At 35.7% G+C, this 17,762-nt stretch overlaps 1 protein-coding gene across 5 annotated transcripts in view; it reads right to left on the reverse strand.

The window, feature by feature from the left end:
* LOC109096555 (arf-GAP with GTPase, ANK repeat and PH domain-containing protein 1) overlaps positions 1-17,762 on the reverse strand; it is a 190,059-nt gene that overhangs the window by 69,120 nt on the left and 103,177 nt on the right. For 3 of the 5 annotated variants that reach the window (XM_042758027.1, XM_042758026.1, XM_042758024.1), the window contains 6 exons: positions 17,457-17,515; positions 13,686-13,773; positions 11,145-11,159; positions 8,182-8,267; positions 7,045-7,186; positions 6,048-6,182 (listed from right to left, as the gene is read on the reverse strand). In XM_042758027.1, the coding sequence (XP_042613961.1) occupies positions 6,048-6,182; positions 7,045-7,186; positions 8,182-8,267; positions 11,145-11,159; positions 13,686-13,773; positions 17,457-17,515 (525 nt within the window). The remainder of the gene's footprint in view (positions 1-6,047; positions 6,183-7,044; positions 7,187-8,181; positions 8,268-11,144; positions 11,160-13,685; positions 13,774-17,456; positions 17,516-17,762) is intronic. The other 2 variants (XM_042758028.1, XM_042758025.1) reach the window with 1 other exon arrangement.

The raw sequence follows: 17,762 nt of genomic DNA on the forward strand, positions 1-17,762 counted from the left end.
TTAGACTCGTCGTGACACGCTACCATGCTAATCGGCTAATTATAATCATAAACGAGCATCTCCTCTCAATTGAAAGGAAAGAGAGTAAAGAGAAGCAGCAATAGCACTGACGAAAACTGTTAAGGGGCGATGACAAATACGAGTGTCCACAATAGAGAAAAAAAATCTAGATTAAAACAAGTTCTCAGAAATGCAATCTTTTTATTTATGTAGATTTTAAATGGTTTGGAAAAACCTTTATAGCATTTTCAGGGAAAGTTTAAATGTAATGAAACCAGTCATGGTGTAATCAAAAAAAAAAAAAAATTAAAAAAAGATTTTAATTAAAGTAATTTTCTTTCACATTGAATGGGTGAATACAGATCTTAATAATTTCAAACCAATCACAGTATGTTTTTTTTAAGGTAAAAGCTTTTCTTGTACAAATATAATGAATTATATAATATTTTTGGGGAGTCGTAAAAACATGACATGCTTCAACCTAACTAAAAAAAAAATGGGGGAAAAATATATTTTTCACATGTGTGAGGGTCTGCAGGGGTTCTCTTAATTATATAATTTCTTTTTGTGTGTGTTTTATTACATTTCTGCATGTTGGTTGCACCAGACTATAGGTCACACTGCATGACTTTTTTTCTCTCTCTCTTTTTCTTTTATTATTTTAATGAGACTTTTTTCCTTCATTGTGATATCTGGGCAGTTGCAGTCACCCTGACATTTTTTTTTTTTTTTTTTTTTACTTTATGCCGCTCAAAAAATATAAAAAAATAATTTTAATTCAGAAATTAAAAATATGCTCGACATAGAAACACTGTATTCAAGTCATTGAGTGCATGTTACATTTATGGACAGATAAGAATTTACATCAATAGATCTGTACAAAAAATAAGCGTTGTGTCACTGATCCTTACGTTAATAGCAATGCAGCTCGCAAACCCACAGTGGCCTTCATGAAAACACTTATCAGTGACTCCGTTATCACCCAGAATCTTTTAGAGAGCTTTATAATGACCAATCGTAATAAGTCAAGCCATTAAAGTATTATTGGACAATAGCACTGCAAGAGCATGGAGGTGTTGAGAGATATATGTCCACAGATCCCTCTCCAGACACCCCTGCTGTATTTTACTTTAAGTGTTGAGAGCAGTTATGATAAGACTGGGTTAAATATTTAAACTGCACAGCTAATACAATTTAACTTTGACTATCAATCTTGGCTCCCCTGTGAGAGGCAGCCATTTATCCTGCCGGAAACATTTCCCGTTTGATCAGATTTATGGCAGGTGGCCTGAACACCACAGACAGAAGAAGCAGAAGCATAGCCAACACAGAGCAAATTAAATTTTATTTTCCCTGAAGTGAACATTTTGTTCTGATGATATGTATATATATACACACATACACACATACACACACACACACACACACACACACACACACACAGACACATATCATTCCCATTATGATTTATGCACATATCTGTTGATTTGTACTACCAGATGATCATCAGTTTGCACTAATAATCCACTGTCATGACCTCGCTCTGATTTACTGCCCATGTAGCTGTGTTTATTTATTCACTCAATTATATTTGTCGAGGTCAACAGAACAGAGAACCCTGCTGAACAAAGACTTGGACCCCCGACTCCGCAACACAGGTTGTGACCTCTCTTCTAAACGCTGAGCTGATACAACAGACTGACCTTTATTCTTGACCCCCAGAGAGAAATGAGGAAAGAGAAAAAGACACTACATTGTGCAAAGTATGGACGGACAGAACAGGTAAGTGGGACTATACAAAGACACAGGTAGGTTTATTAGGCTGCTGTCAGAGCGGTTAGCAGCAGTGTATGGAGGAGAGTGGGGCAGATGAGCCACCTGCCAGGAATCTTGTATAAAGGTCAAACAGCTCCTGCACTTACAGTTCAGTAATTAGACCTGCTATACAAGACACACTTGTGTAAACACAGACTCGCATTCACATGAAACACAACCATTTTACATCAAAGTAATAGTCAAACCATAGGGGTCCATGAAAGAGATACTGATATAAATAGAGAGATTTTAAGAAAGAGAGAGGGGAAGTGCACAGCAGACCTCGTTAGATGTTAGTGTACGCTAACAAAGCTGTACATCCTCACTCTGACATTGTGACAAGGCAGCTAGCGTGTGGGGAAGAATGGGGAGGGGGGTAATTAGGATAATTAAATTAGCACGCTGATGGACGCAGGCTGGGGAGCTGTCAGGACCCCTCACCTCTACCGAAGAACCCCTGACAAACACATTCACACACTCTGCAGGCGTAGAAATACACACACAGCCACGTCCACAAGCACTCTCAGAGCTGTGGACTCTATTTAAACAGTAGGCACAAACAGAAAGCACAAAATGCATGGAAATACACACAGACACATGACCTACTGGGGTAAACCTTCAGCTGACCCTGTCCAAATAAACTGCCAAACTAGCCATCTCGTAAACACTTTGTTACATAAATCTAATGCAGATAACTACTGCACCAATTATTTTTAATGGTTAATGTTCTTGTTATTTGCGTGTTGGCATCTCTGTGATTCTGGGAAAGCAATGCAACTCGCTCGTCTGCATTATTTGATTTATGGCAACTCAGGTCATTATTTTACTGAATGCTCAACCAAAGACAATTATCATTTATTAGAGGCAAAAGGCCATGAGGAGCCAGAGCGCTGTTCTTAAACATGAGCAAACTTGTATATATATAGACTTTTGTCCCATTAGGAATTATGAATTTGAGAGAGTAATAACTGATTGTGACAGAAAGTAAACCAGGGTGATCAAACATGCATAAAACTGCATTGTAAATCAATGGGCATCATGCTTTAAAAAAAAAAAAAAATCTATTTTCCTGATAAACTGCACTTTCATTAATACTCCACTGAATCTCTCAAATCAATCGAGAAAACTAACAAAGCATGAAAACAACCATGAATTTATATTTATATATATATATATATATATATATATATATATATATATATATATATATATATATATATATATATATATATATAATGTATTTATACATAATGTATTTATATATATATATATATATATATATATATATATATATATATATATATTTTTATAATTTTATTCCAACGTAGCTCTTTTGCAAAATGCACACATTTTTGATAAAACATCTACATTATATTGTCATATTATTATGTTATGTTGTAAATAATTTTTTATTATATCATATTACCTCTCTCTAATTTAAATACTAGAATGACACACAAATATTTTTAGAAATAAAAAAATGAACAAAAGACCATCTATGAAAATTATTATTTATTTTTATTTGATATTATAAATATTTTTGCAGCATTGCCCTTTTGCTAAATGCACACCTTTCTGGTAAAGAGCTGTATTCTGTTGTAAAATACATATGTAATATATATTTGAACAAAGTCAGATTGGATTTTTTTCTCTTTCTGATGTAAATACTAAAATTACATTGTTCATGTGTCATATGATTATGGAGCCAAACAGACTTAAGATCAGTTTCTACTTTGAGATGATCAACATAAATATCAACTGCTATTGTCCAGTTCTCTCACAAAATCATACAGAGCCTATAAATCTACAATGAGCCAAAGATTAAAACTCTTTAATGATGGGCACATGTGGAGTAATGAAAACTCATGCATTGCTCTGATGCAAAAATAGGCCCATATCAGGCCAACAAAATGCGTCTGCGCACACACACACACACCTCTGGGCGGTTGCTATGCTATCAATGCAACACAAAACATTAAAATAATCATTTTGGTACTCATCAATAAATTCCACTACAGTGGATAATTAGAATGCATGATTAATTGAGGATAATGAAATGAGAAATGTGAGGAGACAGCGTCAGTAATGATCAGGAATTTAGCCTTTTTTTGCTCTCATTTAGTGCTACTGATGAGCTTGGCCATCATACAGACATGCACCCACTCTTTTCACACACACACACACACACACACACACACACAATGGATTATAAGTCTCTGAACAAACTTAAATTACAACGGTCTTGGCTGCAGCCAACAGTGTAATAATTAAGAAGATAATAGCAGAGCGTTTAGAGTGTAAGGCCCAATCCCATTTCTACCCCTTAGCCCTTCCCCTTCCACGTGAACGGGTAGGGGTGTCTTGATTCTCTTTTGGTTGGAGGGGTAGGGGTAAGGGGAAGGGCCAGATAGCCCTTCAAATGAAGATTTTTCCGGACCACACTTCAAACGAAGGGGTACGAATTACCTCAGCATAAAACGTGGCTGCCCGAGCGAACAAAAAGGCACATAAATGTAAGCATTTTTGGCATTAATAAAGATTTTAATGAATTAATCATTTGTTTTATGTTACATTCAATCGTGAGTTCATATTTACGGTCGTGTTATTGAAAGAAATGTTTGCAAAAAATCGCTGAAGTTGCTAACGTAAAATCATTACGGACTGCAAGATAGCGCCACAACATCATGTCCGATCACGGCAATAACCACCATAGACACTGATTATATAATTAATAATTAGAAATCGCTAAACCCTTTTCTCAAATATGGAGCACTGAATGTTTAAAGGGTTAGTTTACCCAAAAATGAAAATTGGACTGTGTTTTACGCACCCTCGAGGCATCCTAAGTGTATATGACTTTCTTCTTTCAGATGAATCCAGTCAGAGTTATATTAAAAGTTGGGTGTTGCGGTTGAACAGTCCACAAGTCATCAAATAAAGTGTGCGCATCCATAATAAAACGTGCTGCAGACAGCTCCGGGGGATGAATAAAGGCCTTCTGTAGCGAACCCATGTGTTTTTGGAAGAAAACTATCCATGTTCCAAATGTAATAAACACTTTTCTCTCACTTCTGTTATCTGTCATATAACCCAGAGCAGTGTGAGGCACGTTTTATTATGGATATGCATGCTTTATTTGATGAAAAAAAAATAAAAAATTATATATATATGTGTGTGTGTAAAAATGTCACTTTATTCTTCTTCTTCTTTTTCAAAATATATAAATAAATAAACTTACTGACCCCAAACTTTCAATATTCATTCATAACACGGGAAACAGTTTACTGTTTAATGTGGTGAATTTGTTATAAAGTAACACTTTGCTGGCTAGCTATAGTGATGATACATCAAAAGGGAATTCATTTCTTGGGGTTTTAGTGGGATTTCAATGCACTTTTTTTTTACTGCACATGTGTATTATAACTTTATGGTACTAGCAGTTAACACAATATGCACCCGAAAACACTTGAAAGATATTTAAGCCACAAAGCATTTCCCAGGAACATAAATATAAATGTCTTGCTAAACCTCACAGTTTGATAATAAACATAGCTCAAATGGCACATCTGTCAAAACAACTACAAACACAATTTTCCAACAAGGGAAAATATCCATAAGACCTCCAATCCTTTTTCAAATAATAAAATCTTCAGAAATGAGCCCCGTTTCTTACCATCTTGTGCCCCCTAGTGGAGAACAGGTCTCAAAGGCTGCTTACAACTCCATCCTCACTCTATCTCTCCTAGATTTTAGTGTTTTACTGATTTTAACAGCAAGTACGCAACACTACAACGGTTAATGAAGCTCTTGAAATCTTACTTCTCAAAGTGTCCTAGCAAAGTCCAGCACACAGAACAACACGGCTATCTTTATACCTCACAGAGCCACGCAAGGCGAGATGGGGCATTTAGCCTGTAATTAAGAGCTGATTAAGTCAGATTGGGTCGGCTATTCAACAGCAAAGTCACCTTGCACTTTCTGCCTCCTGCTCTTTATGCTGTAACCCACATAATGCAAAAGTAACAGTTATCCAAGCATGCACTCTTATGACCGGTACTGCAATGAATCTAATCTGATAGAGGTGACATACAGTTGACACATCTAGAAAGAATGCTAGATTTAAACCTCCACTAATGACCTTGTGTTTGTTTAGGTGTTTAAACACAACTTTGTTAAGGCAAAAATTTAAAGGGTACACTTTTAACTATTTAGGACAGTACGAAAAGACTCACCATCCTGGAAGACGCGCTCCACGTTGAGGCCATAGGTAGCACAGGTCTCATAATATGTGCACCTCTTCAGGTCGTTGGACAGTTTGCGGGCGCGGGTGTCATCGATGACACGAGGGTTAGCTGCACTGATTGCATCTGTGAAATGGTCAGGACGGGACAAAGAAATTTGAAACTATAAATGGTCCAAATAATTAATGTGTTTAAAAAATCATTACATCAAATGAGAGAGGCTTCAAATTTATCAACAACAAAAAAAAACTTGTGGACTTGTGAACAAAGGAACAAGTAGATGGGCTTTAGCTCTAATCTTCCATTAATTAGAGTGTGGCACCCCCTAGTGATCATATAACGAAAACACAAGTAGTATGAATTTTATGGGGTTTTTTTTTCTTGTATTATTTAATATTCTTTAAAAAAAATATCTGCGTTCAAAATTCTGGGGACAGTCAGATTTTAAGAAATTAATACTTTCGCATAAAATTGAAGTGACAGTAAAGGCATTTATAATGCTATAAAAGAATGATGAAAATGTATGATGGTTTTCACGAAAATAGTAATTCCGAATATTAGAATGATTTCTTAAGGATCATGTGACACCGGAGTAACGATGCTGAAAATTTAGCGGTGCCATGACAGGAATAAATTATATTTGAAAATATATTAAAATAGAAAACAGTTATTCATATCAAATAAATGCAGTCTCGGTAGCATTACAGACTAAAAACAGAAATTAAAAAAATTACCAACCCCAAAATTTTCAACAGCAGTGCATATGTAAAAGATTGATAAATAACGCTCGCCCACACAGACATACCTTAATGTGTTTGTGAATTGTAAAAATAATTAAACTGATCAACAATCCCTGAAACGTGTAAGGAATTTGTGTATTCTTCTCTTTCTGTATTCTTCTAAATTTGTTTCCAAGCCACTGGTTAACATGGCCTTGAATTTTGAGTGTGAGTTGCTGTCATATGATATATCCACACTTTACACTCACCCTGAGTTCCCACAAGCACCAGGGGCACCTCTGCTGTGTTGCGGTAGTTGGCCATACGACTATAATAGTGGTAGACCGTCTGAAAGCTGATCTCATCTTCCAGACTGAACACAAAAATCACCGCATCCACCCACAACGCAAACTAAGAAAGAATGATTGAGAGAGTGGGAAGAATTTAGAAAGTGAGAGAGAACCATTATTCAAAAAACATTAGGCTTCTTTGTTTAAAATAAGCTAAACATATTTCACAGCTCCGCTCCCTTATATTTCATCATTTTCCGCTCCCTATTCCCTATAAAATATTATTATTGTGAATGTGAGCTTGTGCACTAGAAAGGGCTTTGAACCACTACATATTAGGACACTGACGACTCAATTAGCTGTGATATGATTATTAAGTCATGCATTAAAACACAGGAGGTATTTATCAGTTATCATCAACATTCCCATTATGCATCTTAGTTGTAGCTGTCCTAAAAATACAGTGTTAATGAAATATTGAAAATGTGCTTGTCCTGAAAAAAAGTGTATACAGTATACATTATATATTATTATATTTATTATGACCAAAACATTCCTATTATATAAATATTAGCACATCAGTAAATACAACTGAAGTAAAATAAATAGGTGGGGTGTTATTATACTATATATATAGCAGATTTTTCTCTTTCATTTTTCATACTTTTTGAGACTTAAGAAGCCATGACAACATTTCAGATAAGTGAATATATGATCCAACCAAAGGATTTATATGGTTAATTCTGGAAATTTCCATAAAAAAGTGCACTGAAACAGTTCTGAGAGCTCTAGAAATGACTGACTTCCTGCTCAGTGCACTTACTGAACTAGCAGACTGAGACACACCATCAAATTCATATTTCATAGACCATGAGAAAGAGCACATGAGACTTCCTGTTTGCATTTTATGACTAACAGAAAATCAGTTCGTCTAAATAAATGTTAACAACCTCATGTAAACCCTATTACATCATGGTTTCCACTCAGCCGCTTTGTTAAACAAAATTAATATATTTTTATAGCTACGCCATCAAGAGTTGAGACTAAGGCACAGCACTGTGAATCAGAACATCCTCTGTAAGGAAAACACATGGTATTTGTGGCTGTACTACCTACCTGAGCCTCCGGAGGTCCCCCTTCATCTCTGATTAGGAGGAGGAAACTTTGTCCATCCACTACAATCTCCTTTTTAAAACGTCCTCCTGTCCAACAAAAGAAGCCAATCAATTTAAATAGTCTGATGATTGGAATACATTCACTACTTCTAAAATGAGATTATTGGTGGACTGTTGATTGAAATGGAAATGGAGAAGGGCATGTGTCATCATCATTTTGTTATTTTCTTAATTATTTTTGGGGGGAAAATAATTTGTTCTAAAAATCAGAGTTCAGAACTAGTAAATATACAAAAAGTGAGTACTATAAAAATATATTAAATAAATGATGTGCATTATTTTTATTTGGTGTAAGATTCGCTGCTTGTGCTTGAAATGCATTGATGAATTTTTCTGCCCACAGTGATAAGTTTTTTTTTTTTTTTTTGCACTTGGAACTTTGTTTTCTAAATGCACAATTGGATGCATCTATACATTAAAGTGCCTTTTATTTATCTGAGTACTCTCTACTTGACCTTCTTTGCTTTCCAGAGAAAGACAAATAATGCCTGAGTCAAAAGTATTTGACCCCAATGACTAATTAAGTGTTACCGCTGTAATTAGTTTTCCAAACATCCAGTCTAACGATGGCTGGAGTGGTAAAGGTCAAAATGTCTTGAGTAATCTTGTGACCTATGCCCCATCTGAGATGAGAGCGTGGTCAGAGATCAGAGGACAGAGAGTGTGATAGAGACTTCTCTCTGTCTTTCTCTCGGGGGAAAAGGGGAGGGCAACTGTTGGTTGATTTTCTGAAGCATTAGAGGATCAGAGGGGATTTCTGGAGATGTTAGAGGGTCTTAACCTTACTGCAGCTCTACACTGCTAATCAGCTTGTGCACCGCAGACCTGAGAGAGCCTCACTCTCGCTTTCATAGCCTGAAAGGACATTCCACGGTCATCTGGGGACATGACCACTCAAACATGTTAAACTTTTACCCGTCACCTCTGGCCTCCAACTGTGTATCCCCATGATAACCAAAAAAGACCATAAATCCTACAGAGAGATTGGGAAGGACTGATAATGGGTTTGAAGGCTATTTACACTATTTCACTCAATAATATTTTTTGATTTATCAGGTCTAATTGGGAACAGTGGTGTAACCACAGGTTAGAAATAATTGTTATAATTTTATAATTTAAATAATTGAAATAATTTATTTAAAGTATTGGTCATGTCAATAATTGTCAATTTTTTTTTTTTTTTAAGACAACAGCCATTTATGCTCAACCAATATGCATTCCAGAAAAGCTATATTTTTAATGTTGTAAGGTAAGCTTTTTTGTTGTTTTTTTAACTGGGGTCATGGAAAATTTCAGAAGGGGAAAAAAATTATTTACAATAATCACAATACTTACTGTGAAAAGTAATCCACAAAAATATTTGAATAATTATTTAAAATATTTTATATATGAATTATAACAAATTTCTAGATAATATTTATTTTGGCTTTAATGTTTCAATGCAATTATCTTTTTTTTTTTTTTTTTAACATCTTCATAATATCACACTACTTCTCACACAGTTTAAACCTTTTATCTAGATATAACAATGCCAGGAAAGCATACAGTTGGTATAGAAAAGAATCACCCCCTTTAAAATAATCACATTTTGTTGCTTTGCAGCGTGAAATAAAGTCTAGTTATAGACTTCACTGTGCTTCTAGTCATTTTTAGGATATGATTATTTTAAGGGGGGAGGGGGGGGGTTCTATACGTACAGTTTAAAATAAGATTTATTAAAAAATAAATAATAAAAATAAGATAAGATTAAAAATAATATAAATATATATATATATATATATATATATATATATATATATATATATATATATATATATATATATATATATTTTTTATTATTATTATCTTTAATACAGCATCAGTCGCATTTATTACAGCATATGCAGCACTGCCATAGTTTTTAACTTTACAGTTTCTTCCTTAGAGAGACATTATGCTTTTAAAGCATAGCCACTTTAACTCAACTGAGATGACGACATGATGGAACACAATGTTTCTTGCTTTCATGGATTCGTTCGAACAGCTTAATCTGTTACAGCCTCCGTTCCAATTTCCCCTCTGTCTGGATGACTCGAGTGACTGAACTCTGCTCCTCTGCTGAACCAAACATGTGGGCAATAAAGTGAATGCCAAAGTTCATGTGCTTTACAAAAGTTGCCAGGTTTGGTTGAAAACGAAGTGTGAGTGAGTTGTTCGGGTATGTCTGTTAGACTGGAGGGGATGGCAAGCTTTTCCGTAATGACATGGTTTGTCTTTTTGCATTATGAAGGATAAGGAAGTAGAGCAGCATCAGGACAGCTAATACTCAGAATACAGTCTGGACCCAGATATTTATATATATTTGTTGAAAATAGAGAATGAGAGAGAAGTGCACAGCGAGTGAAAGATACACACCCATTGGTTAATTACACTCTGGGTTCTTTCTCCTTGGAGTTAACCTCAGCTGAGTAAAAACATACTCGAGTTTAGAGTCTCTGGATGCATTGAAGCTTACCTCATCATGAGAAACTCTCAGAAACAACGTTTTTTATAGAACGCACAGTTCAACAACAGTCTAACATCCTGTCTTGATGGACAGTGACCCGCAGTGCAGTGGTGTCATTGGTGGTTTATTAAGGAAATGAATGAAATGGAAGATGGCAAAACTACAGTGGCATCAAGAGAGGAGTAAGAGTGGAACCTCCTGTTCTGTGGCTTGATCTGCTTAAAGCTTTGTGATGAATCAAGAGAAGCAATGTGGAGTAGATTCTACTGGAAGAAGTTACAAAGATGCACATTGTTTGTGAGCATCTAAACAGAAACATGATGAAGAATATGCTGTTACACAAGCCACAGTGGGGAGAGTCCACTTTCTCAACTCTCTTGCACTACGACAGACCTTCCCCAAGAAGAAAACGACGTTACCTGCATCCACGTCAGCTAGTTAAAGAAGCGGCCGAGGAAAGAGAGAATAAACAAAACTCAAATCAAAAAGCAGCCAAGCTAAACATGCACAGTCATTTAAGAAATTAAACACAGCAGGACAAAGAGAGAGAGACTGAGAGAGAGAGAAAGAAGCGACTTTCATTCATTCTATTGTGACAGAGCTTCTGTGCCTGTGGATCCTGAGTATGCTGCATCTGAACAGACAGATCAAAAACATCTGCCCTGAGGACACGGTCAGGTCAATACAGCTGATTTACAGTACGCTCATGAAAGGGCACGCACTATCACACACGCTCATATAATGCAGGCCAGCTGAGTATTGAGGTCAGTGAAGTAATACTCATACTTAGGCTGAATATTAATTAATTCAAAAATACATTAGATTGCCATTTAAACATACAATGACTTGAATATACATCTCTTCTATAATGAGCATGTTTTTTATTTTTATTTTATTATAATTCATTTTTATTTGTTCTAGGCCAAGTAAATTTTAGAATAATACACAATAATAATAAAAAAAGGTAATTAAAAATAATAATTATAATTCTTGAATAAAAACAAAATTAATTTTTACAAATCTTATAAAAATTAATAAACTAAGTGCAATTTAACTTTTTTGGAGAAAAGTGAAGCTGTTATGTTAAAATGTTATTAATATTTGAAAAATACTTTTGTGTGCCTTTTTACTTGATGTTTACACCAAATAACATTTATTAGCTAATTAAATTTAAACCCAAGTTCAAATATTTAAACAGTGTACATTTTTAAACCACATAAAAGATTTCTAAGAACTTGACTGATGTTTTAAACTAGATTTTTTTAAATATTCTTATTCGCCACTGACCCATTTAACAAAAAGATAAGAAATACGAAGTAGAAACTAGTTTGTGTCGATTTTACGGTTTGCAACTAGTTTATCTACTGTAGATCTTACTTGGAAAAGATTCAAAGTCTTAATTTGATATTTCACATTGATAAAAGTGTTATTTATCACGCCAGAGGGGCTGGTCTGCACAATTGCACCAAACTGCTGATCCCAGCAGAGCTGCATTTCTACATCAAACATGATTGTGGTGGCTTAAGCAAAAAAAACTTTTTATTTACCCATATGGGGTGCTGGGTTTTGAAATGGGAAAGACTGGGTCTGGACTGAGACCACAGGGCCTGTAGGGATTTTTCTTTCTTCTTGCGTAAACATACACACACAGTTGGCCTTGAGATAATATCTCTTAATGAGCTCTGAGAATGTTTCTATTCATGTAGTATGTGTGATAGATGAGGGGGGCGGTGCAAAACCCATGCGGCCGACTGCTTTCAATGCAGAATGCAGTAAAAATCTGCTCCAGCTCTACTTAGTGGTTTCGAGGTTGGGGTTACTCTACCAAAGCTAGGAAACACTATTTTTATACCCAGAATAGTGAAACTTCAAAAAAGAAAAGTAGGAAAAGTTTTTATGTGGTAGTTTTACTGGAATGTAAATTTGGAAATTCAAATCACAGCTTTCTGATGCAGAAATGTGACATAACGTCACTGCAAATCTGAGTTTAGCGGCACTTCTAACATCAGATGACATGCTGGCCTCAAACGTGAAAGATTTAACCGTGTTGCATAAGCTTAGCAAGGCACACACTTCAATGGTCTCTGATGTCGCGCTAAGTTTCCTTTGGCAATCTGTGCTATAATCCACTGCGGCAAATAGGCAATTGACATTTCTGGGGGATTTTTTTCTTCCAGGGCGATTTCCTGGTTGACCGCTGGTATGCAGTGGCTTGAGTTTTATACGGTAAAGTGCAAAGGAAAGGACGAGACATGATTAGTGCCCGTCGGCCCGCTAACTGCCCTCTTCTGTGACCTCATGCTCTCTACGGGACCCCCAGGCATGCAGATCACTGCAGTTAAGAACAATTGTACTAAATGTTGCTTAAACTAATTGCAATCTCTAAAGAAAAGCCCTGATTTTTAAATGAATACCTAAACTTTATAAACCCTGCTCCTTGAGGGAGCTATTTGAAAGGCCAGTTTAACATGTCTACATAATAACAGTTATAAAGGACATGAAATATTGACACGGGGAGCTTTTGAAAGCACATCCATACTCTGGGATGAGAACATATTGTGGTGGTCTGGCAGTGTGCCTTGAATGTTCTCAATTATACATGGGGAGTACAGCAGAGTCCTCTGGCACAACTGTACCATACTAACAGCAGGTGTGCGGAGAGAGAGAATAAGAGAAGGAGAGAGCTGAAAGAAAAAAAATAAGAAGTGCATCTAGGCTATGCCTCGGCAGTACTGAAAAGAGAGGAATATTAACTGTATTTACACATAACTTCAAGACTTTAACGGGATCTAAGAACAGAAGGACATACATACACCACTGTAAAGCCTTTCAAAAGCATTGAAGTGAGTTATACAAACTGTTAATAATATTGCACAAGAAAAAATACAGTGAGTGATATAACAAAGGCTTTAAAGGGTCTTCATATTTCACCTGGCCATTTGATAGAGCAAAACACGTACCTTCAGGGCTCTCTTCCTGCACATACGTCCCTGTCAGATACCTGTGCACCAGGGCAGACTTTCCACTCGCCAAGTTACCCACAATGCCCTGCACATACACACAGAATTATTAGGGGTCCCATTCATGATATTACAACCTTTGCTGGATACTGAGTACCATCAGTACAGTAAAACAGTGTCTTTTTAACTCTGGCTATTTTTAAGTCCCAAGTTTTGATTTTTATTAAAACTAACAGGTTTTTTTTTTTTTTTTTACAAGAATGACAAGTTAAAATGGTCATCCCTTGTTATCATCCCTTCTTAATCATGTTTCCTTGTCGTAGAACATCATTTGATATAATAAAAGAACTATGAAATTAAATTAAAATGATGAAATTAATTATTATTATTATTACATTTAAAACTATTACAATCTAAAGAAAGACTTTAATAACACACCTTTTTTTCTAAACATACTGTCCAACATGTATATGACCATTTCCAACACAACAAATAATACACCATGAGAATTTATATATATATATATATATATATATATATATATATATATATATATATATATATATATATATATATATATATACATACATATACATATACATATATACATACATATATACACACACACACACACACACATATACACACATATATATACATATATATATATATATATATATATATATATATATATATATATATATATACACACACACATATATATATATAAATTGTTAGTGTACTTCTTTACCAAGAACGCAATATGAGACAAGTGATAAGTAATGACGTGTAGATAAAAATCTAGGTAAATAAGGTCCTTTCCAATCGAACAGGAATTTTGTTAAATTATGCGAAATATATTAAAATATAGCTGCAAGAAGCTATTAAGCGGTCAAGCACAACAGAGGTAAAATGAAGAGCTATGGAATTGTTTTTAATTACTTAGTTAATAGCACGGCTCTCCAACCCTGCTCCTGGAGAGCTACAGTACCTTCCTGCTGACTTAAGTTCCAACCCTGCTTCAACACACCTGTCTATAATTAAGCAGCTCTGAACACCTTGATTAGCTAGTTTGTGTTTGTTTGATTAGAGTTGAAGCTGAACTCTGCAGTATGGTAGTTCTCTGGGAGCATGATTGGAGACCCTTGTTAAAGACATTCATTGATACAGCATTTTACTACAAATCTCAAAATTGTCGATGCCCAAAAAAGCTGACAAAAAAATTAGGTATTGTTCAATTCTGTGTGCCATTTCATAACTTAAAGCAATCAATCTTATAATTTTTGGTCCAACTGTTCATAAATTATAAACAAAATATATTATTTTTTTTATATCTTTTGACCAGTAGGTGACACTGTGTCAAAACTACTCATGTGCCCTCAGGTCGTGTTTGGTATAACACCAAGTTCGGCCAGAATCCATTAAACAATTGCGAAGATATAGCCTCATGTCCATTCTTGCATGAATTTCATCAAATTCGTTAATGTGCTTACAAGAATGGTTTGGTCTATTGGAAATCTTTTGATAACCTTTTCCCAGCATTGTCTGAGGATGATCCAAGTCAATTTTGGTGAAAATCAGGCAAACTGTCTATGACAAGTTCAAAAAGGAGCAAAATTCAAAATTGCTAAAAATCATGACGCATAGAAATTTACATTTTGGTATGCATTTGACTTGGCATGAGGCAAGGAATCGGATCAAAACTTATTAGCAGATATATGAGTGTAAATTTGGCCTATTGGTGGCAGTAGAGAACAGGGCTGGACCAGAATATTACATTATTTGAATATTCGTTCAGTGGGTTGGCATTCGATTTTCAGTTTGGATATTCTATTTTTTTTTTTTTCTCGAACACCTGGCATCCCCCGCGAAACAGTTCTCATTCGCCCTTGAATATGATTCGCCCATGAATGAACGTCATGATTCAGTTCATCTGGAAGAGAAGACAAAAATGCCGAAGACCTCAGTTGTGTGGGAGCACTTTAAATTGAGTGAGGACAAGACAAAGGCAGTGTGCCAAATGCGCGATTTGAAACTGGCCTACCACAACAGCACATCAAGTTTGAACAATCACCTGAGTTCTGTGAGTAGCACGCCTATAGTATATTGTTGGTGTAAAAAAACAAACAGTAATTGTACACATGATAAAAATGTGCACTTAATTTGCTTGGAAAATACTTGCGAATACGGCAGTCATAAAAAAAAAACGTACAGTAGCCCAGCATAATAATAATTTGTCTATATTAAAAGTATTGCTCTTAACAGACCTGTGTGTTTTGTATCACTAGTACAGTGTCTGTTCCCGGAGCATGTAAGCCCTGTCCGCGTGAGGCGCTTACATGCTTCGGCATGCACTGTTCTGTAGTTTATTAAAAGTTTATTCATTCAGAATGTGTCGCATGTCCATATTCCATAAAAATGCGACACTGCACTCCCTTGGGTCTGCAGCAACACACCCGCCACGCGTAAAGCCGATTGGATGAACGGTTCTTGACATAATAAAAATTCAAACACAAAGAGATTCCTGCCTTTATTTACACCGTGTCTTCACCGGAGTTGTCGTGTCACATCGAGGCGCACCGCAACAGCTAAAGTCTGTCTACACTGGATGTGACAATGCGACCATTGAAAATCATTTGAAAGTTGTGTCAGTACGTCATAAATATAATGCAGCAGAAGTTTACTGTCGGAAATTTGTCCGCCGAGCGCACCACATCCACTGTAGACAGCATAATAGGTTCTATTGTATTTTGTGGCGCTTTGCCGCTCGCGTCCGGTGTAGACACGGTGTTAGAGAGAAGAATATGTTCAGCCCCCTCCCTCCAAAGCTTCGAATATTCAGTGTTGATTACTACCGAAGCATCGAAGCTCAAAAAATGGTATTCGGACCAGCCCTACTAGAGAGTTTGAGATAGCGACTCCAAATTTGTTATATTTATATGGAGACTCTCCCCTATCTGTGTGCAAAATTTCCTGCAAGCAGTTCTGTGGGCTCCCATAGACTTCTAGAGCGGACGAGGAGGAGGAGGAGGAGGAGGAGGAGGGAGAAGAAGAAACCTAACGGAGACAATAGGATCCGTAAGGTCTAGAAGCAAAATATTTTTTCACTGATTTCTCGGCTCATGCCGAGTCAAATGCATACCAAAAATTTTCAATTTTATGGGTCAAGATTATTCGCAATTTTGAATCTTGCTAAAAAAAAATTATAATAATAATAAAATAAAAAAAACTGTCCTAGACGGTTTGCCTGATTTCCACCAAAATTGGCTCAGATCATCCTCAGACAATGCCGGAAAAAGGTTATCAAAAGATTTCCAATGTTGAAGTAATTCACACAAAAATAGACATGAGGCTATATCTTCACAAAACTTTAGCGGATTCTGACCAAACCCTAAATATTGTTACATTTTTACATGCAATAATTTCAACACAGAACGCTATCAAACAAGAAAATGTTTTGTGGAGGAAATTACGCTGTAATGACATTTGTGATGCATATATATCTTTATGGATATTATTAGTGGACCAACAAATAAAGCAGTGAGAGAGTAAAGAGTCTAAGAGTTTATTTTCTAATTTTAAATTGACTTTCCACAGGCCAAGAAACACAGAATTCTGCATATTCAGGCCAATTTAGAGAAGCTATGACTTGATCAAAGCTGTTTAGTGGTGAAGTCACGAGCATGCAACACTAATTTAAGCAATAAAATGATGAAAATGAAATCTTGTATTAATTATGAACAAATTTTAAACATCAATGATTGGACTCACCACTTTGAGCTCTGGTACGGAGCGACTGAGTGTCCACTCCTGACTGTTGACAAAGGCATCTGTAACAAAGACAGAGAGAGATCATTGTAAATGTGTAAATGTTCAGTCTTATTTACAGAACAGTTATAGATGAGCGACTCAATGACCAATACAAACGGCAGAGGAAAAGACACAGCCAAACAGACCAAAACGGAACAAAACCATTTTCATTTACACTTATACAAACCGAACATACTACTCCACAACTACACTCCAGTACAAAACATGTTTGTGTTCATTTTAGGTCTTTTCAGCAGAGCGAATGAT

The sequence above is a fragment of the Cyprinus carpio genome, chromosome A6 (assembly GCF_018340385.1).
Source record: "Cyprinus carpio isolate SPL01 chromosome A6, ASM1834038v1, whole genome shotgun sequence".
Classification (NCBI taxonomy): domain Eukaryota; kingdom Metazoa; phylum Chordata; class Actinopteri; order Cypriniformes; family Cyprinidae; genus Cyprinus; species Cyprinus carpio.